The 3,478-nt window shown below is 49.1% G+C and overlaps 1 protein-coding gene across 2 annotated transcripts in view; it reads right to left on the bottom strand.

Annotated features, from left to right (window-relative positions):
- The window catches only part of VWA7 (von Willebrand factor A domain containing 7), a 16,186-nt gene that overhangs the window by 5,941 nt on the left and 6,767 nt on the right, over nucleotides 1–3,478 (bottom strand). For both annotated transcript variants that reach the window (XM_017859494.1, XM_017859495.1), the window contains 2 exons: nucleotides 2,648–2,843; nucleotides 2,360–2,529 (listed from right to left, as the gene is read on the bottom strand). In XM_017859494.1, coding sequence (XP_017714983.1) covers nucleotides 2,360–2,529; nucleotides 2,648–2,843 — 366 coding nt within the window. The remainder of the gene's footprint in view (nucleotides 1–2,359; nucleotides 2,530–2,647; nucleotides 2,844–3,478) is intronic.

Below are 3,478 nucleotides of genomic sequence, written 5' to 3'. Positions count from 1 at the left end.
AAAAAAAAAAAAAAAAAAAAGAGTCATACTTGTCAGGGAAGGGCAGACCTAGGTGTCCCTGGTGAGAAGGTGGGCCTCCACTCCCTTAAAAAAATGGTGGCATTTCCTGTAGGCCTTTATTGGGTACATGCACATATATTAAAAAAAAAAAAAAAAATGGTCACGCCTATAATCCCAGCACTTTAAGAAGATGAAGTGGGAGGATCACTTGAGCCCAGGAGCTCAAAATCAGCCTGGGTAACATAGTGAGACCCCATCTCTACAAAAAAAATACAAAAATTAGACAGATATGGTGGTGTTTGTCTGTAGTCCCAGCTACTCAGGAGGCTGAGGCAGGAGGATCACTTGAATCAAGGCTGCAGTGAGCCATGATCGTATCATTGCACTCCAGCCTGGGTGACAGAGTGAGACTCCAAAAAAAAAAAAAGAAAAAAAAAGAAAAAACACACTGAGTTTCGTCATAAGAAAAGAGACAGAATAGCACTTATCTCAGAGGCTTATTGGGAGGACTAAATGAGTTGATTTTGCAAATCTTAAGATAGTGCTTTGACACATAAGTACTAAGTTCTTATTTATACCTTTATTTATATCTTCATCAAACATAATAATTATCTATTAAATGCCGGCCACTGTAGGATGTATGCAGACAAATAAGACTCAAACTTAGGCAACTCAGCCCAGTAGGCATTTTATTTGATCATCATTTCAACTCTGGGAGTTAGGCAGGATGAGGGAGGTATCAGGCTTCTGAGCCCAAGCTAAGCTATCATTTCCCCTGTGACCTGCACTTATACATCCAGGTAGCCTGAAGCAACTGAAGATCCACAAACGAAGTGAAAATAGCTTTAACTGATGTCATTCCACCATTGTGATTTGTTCCTGCCCCACCCTAACTGAGACATAACTGATACTGACCCATTTTATGGATGATGAAATCCAGGCAAAGAAAAGTTTACATGACCAGCCTAAAGACACACAGTCAGACTCAAGCCAGAGAGTCTAACTTCTAATCAATGGGAAAGGAATACAATGTAGCTCGCTATCTCAGATGCCTCCCAGAAGCCTGGCCCCACCAACCCCATCTTCATCCCCATCTCTGTCTATAGGAAATGGAGAGAATTGAAAATGGCGGCCGGGCGCGGTGGCTCACGCCTGTAATCCCAGCACTTTGGGAGGCCAAAGCGGGCGGATCACGAGGTCAGGAGATTGAGACCATCCTGGCTAACACGGTGAAACCCCGTCTCTACTAAAATACAAAATTAGCCGGGCATGGTGGCGGGCGCCTGTAGTCCCAGCTACTCGGGAGGCTGAGGCAGGAGAATGGCGGGAACCCGGGAGGCGGAGCTTGTAGTGAGCCCAGATCTTGCCCTGCACTCCAGCCTGGGCGACAGAGCCAGACTCCGTCTCAAAAAAAAAGAAAAGAAAAGAAAAAAAAAAAGAAAATGGCTTCTAATAAGCTAAAGGCTAAGAAGCCTTTAGCTTCTAAAGGCTAAGAAAGCAGAGGCCACGTGCCAAAGCATGAATCATGCATTAAACTAATGGAAAGTGCTGTCATTTTAGAAACAGTGGGAGACAAGACTGCTAGTTATCTTTTTTTTTTTTTAGAGACAGGGCCTCACGGCATCACTGGAGTGCAGTAGTAGTAGTGCCGTCACGGCTCACTGCAGCCTCAATCTCCTGGGCTCAAGTGATTCTCCTGCCTCAGCTTCCCAAGTAGCTGGGACTATAGGCATGCGCCACCACTCCCACACATAATTTTAATTTTTTTGTGGAGACCTGAACCTCTCCGTGTTGCCCAGGTTGGTCTTGAACTTCTGGGCTCAAACGATCCTCCCACCTCTGCCTCCCAAAGTGCTGGGATTACAGTTGTGAGCCACCCCACCCAGGTTGCTGCTAATTTTCTGTATGCACACCATAGAGGCTCACTCAGGACTACAGGAAGTGCCACCACGAGCCCACTTCCTCACCACAGGCCTTTATCCCTTACCTTTTTTTTTTCTTTTCTTTTCTTTTTTTTTTCTGAGATGGAATATTTTGCTCTTGTTGCCCAGGCTGGAGTGCAAAGTTGCGATCTCGGTTCACCGCAACCTCCGCCTCCCGGGTTCAAGCGATTCTCCTGCCTCAGCCTCCCGAGTAGCTGGGATTACAGGCATGCACCACCACGCCCGGCTAATTTTGTATTTTTAGTAGAGACGGGGTTTCTCCATGTTGGTCAGGCTGGTCTCAAACTCCCAACCTCAGGTGATCCACCTGCCTCAGCCTCCCAAAGTGCTGGGATTACAGGCTGAGCCACCGCGCCCAGTCTATCCCTTACCTTGAATTTTCCTCCCCTCTACTGTCCTAGCCAGACCACACTTACCTGGGTCATGAAAAGGCACCAGGACATAGTGGATAGGCTCCATGGGGCTGCCCTTCCGCTGCTCCACAATGTGGCGAGCCTGGATTTTGGCAGCGTTGATCTCCTCACCCATGCTGCCTGTGGTGTCCAGGACAAAGCTCAGGCTGGAGGCTGGGGTGATGTCCAGCAGCCTGGGGAGCAAGCCAGAGACACAGTGAAGGGTCTGCACATTTGTCCCCAGCGCCTGGTTTCTCAGTTCCCGCAGGAATGCCTACCCATGAGGGGGTCCATCCCCAGGAGGCCACTCACCTGGAGAAATCCCTGTCTCCCAGGCGGCTTCGCAGAAGGCCGAAGGCCTGGATGGAGGCTAGAAGGGCCAGTTTTGCAGCCTGGAGGTGCAGCATGTGGTGAGGGGAGAAGCCTGGGGATGTGCTGTCCTTGTTGATGCCTCCCCTCGGTGGCTGGGAGCTGCTCAGGTCAAAATGGCCCCCGTGGCTACATTTCCCTGGGTTGGGGAAAGGGATCTGGAGAGTAGAGGTCAAAAACCCACTGCCTCCTAAGAAAATGAGGCCCTTTCAGACCTGTCCTGACCCTCTCACCCCTCAGCAAGGGTTCAGCAAGAAATGATGATGGGGGTGGGTGAGTGCCTGGAATCCCAGCACTTTGGGAGGCCGAGGCAGGCAGATCATCTGAGATCAGGAGCTCGAGACCAGCCTGGCCAACATGGTGAAACTCTGTCTCTACTAAAACTATAAAAATTAGACAAGTGTGGTGGCACGTGCTTGTAATCCCAGCTACTTAGGAGACTGAGAAAGGAGAATAGCTTGATCCCAAGAGATGGAGGTTGCAGTGAACCGAGATCATGCCACTGCACTCCAGCCTGGGCGGCAGAGCGAGACTCAGTCTCAAATAAATAAATAAATAAATAAATAAATAAATAATGACTGGGCAAGGTGGCTCACACCAGTAATCCCAGCACTTTGGGAGGCCGAGGCGGGCGGATCACCTGAAGTCAGGTGTTTGAGACCAGCCTGGCCAACATGATGAAACCCCGTCTCTACTAAAAATACAAAATTAGCCAGGCATGGTGATGCATGCCTGTAATCCCAGCTACTCGGGAGGCTGAGGCAGGAGAATCAC

Source organism: Rhinopithecus bieti, unplaced genomic scaffold (assembly GCF_001698545.2).
Source record: "Rhinopithecus bieti isolate Rb0 unplaced genomic scaffold, ASM169854v2 scaffold_51440, whole genome shotgun sequence".
NCBI classification, from domain to species: domain Eukaryota; kingdom Metazoa; phylum Chordata; class Mammalia; order Primates; family Cercopithecidae; genus Rhinopithecus; species Rhinopithecus bieti.
Note: the sequence above shows the minus strand (reverse complement) of the source record. Positions and strands in the feature narration are given on the sequence as shown.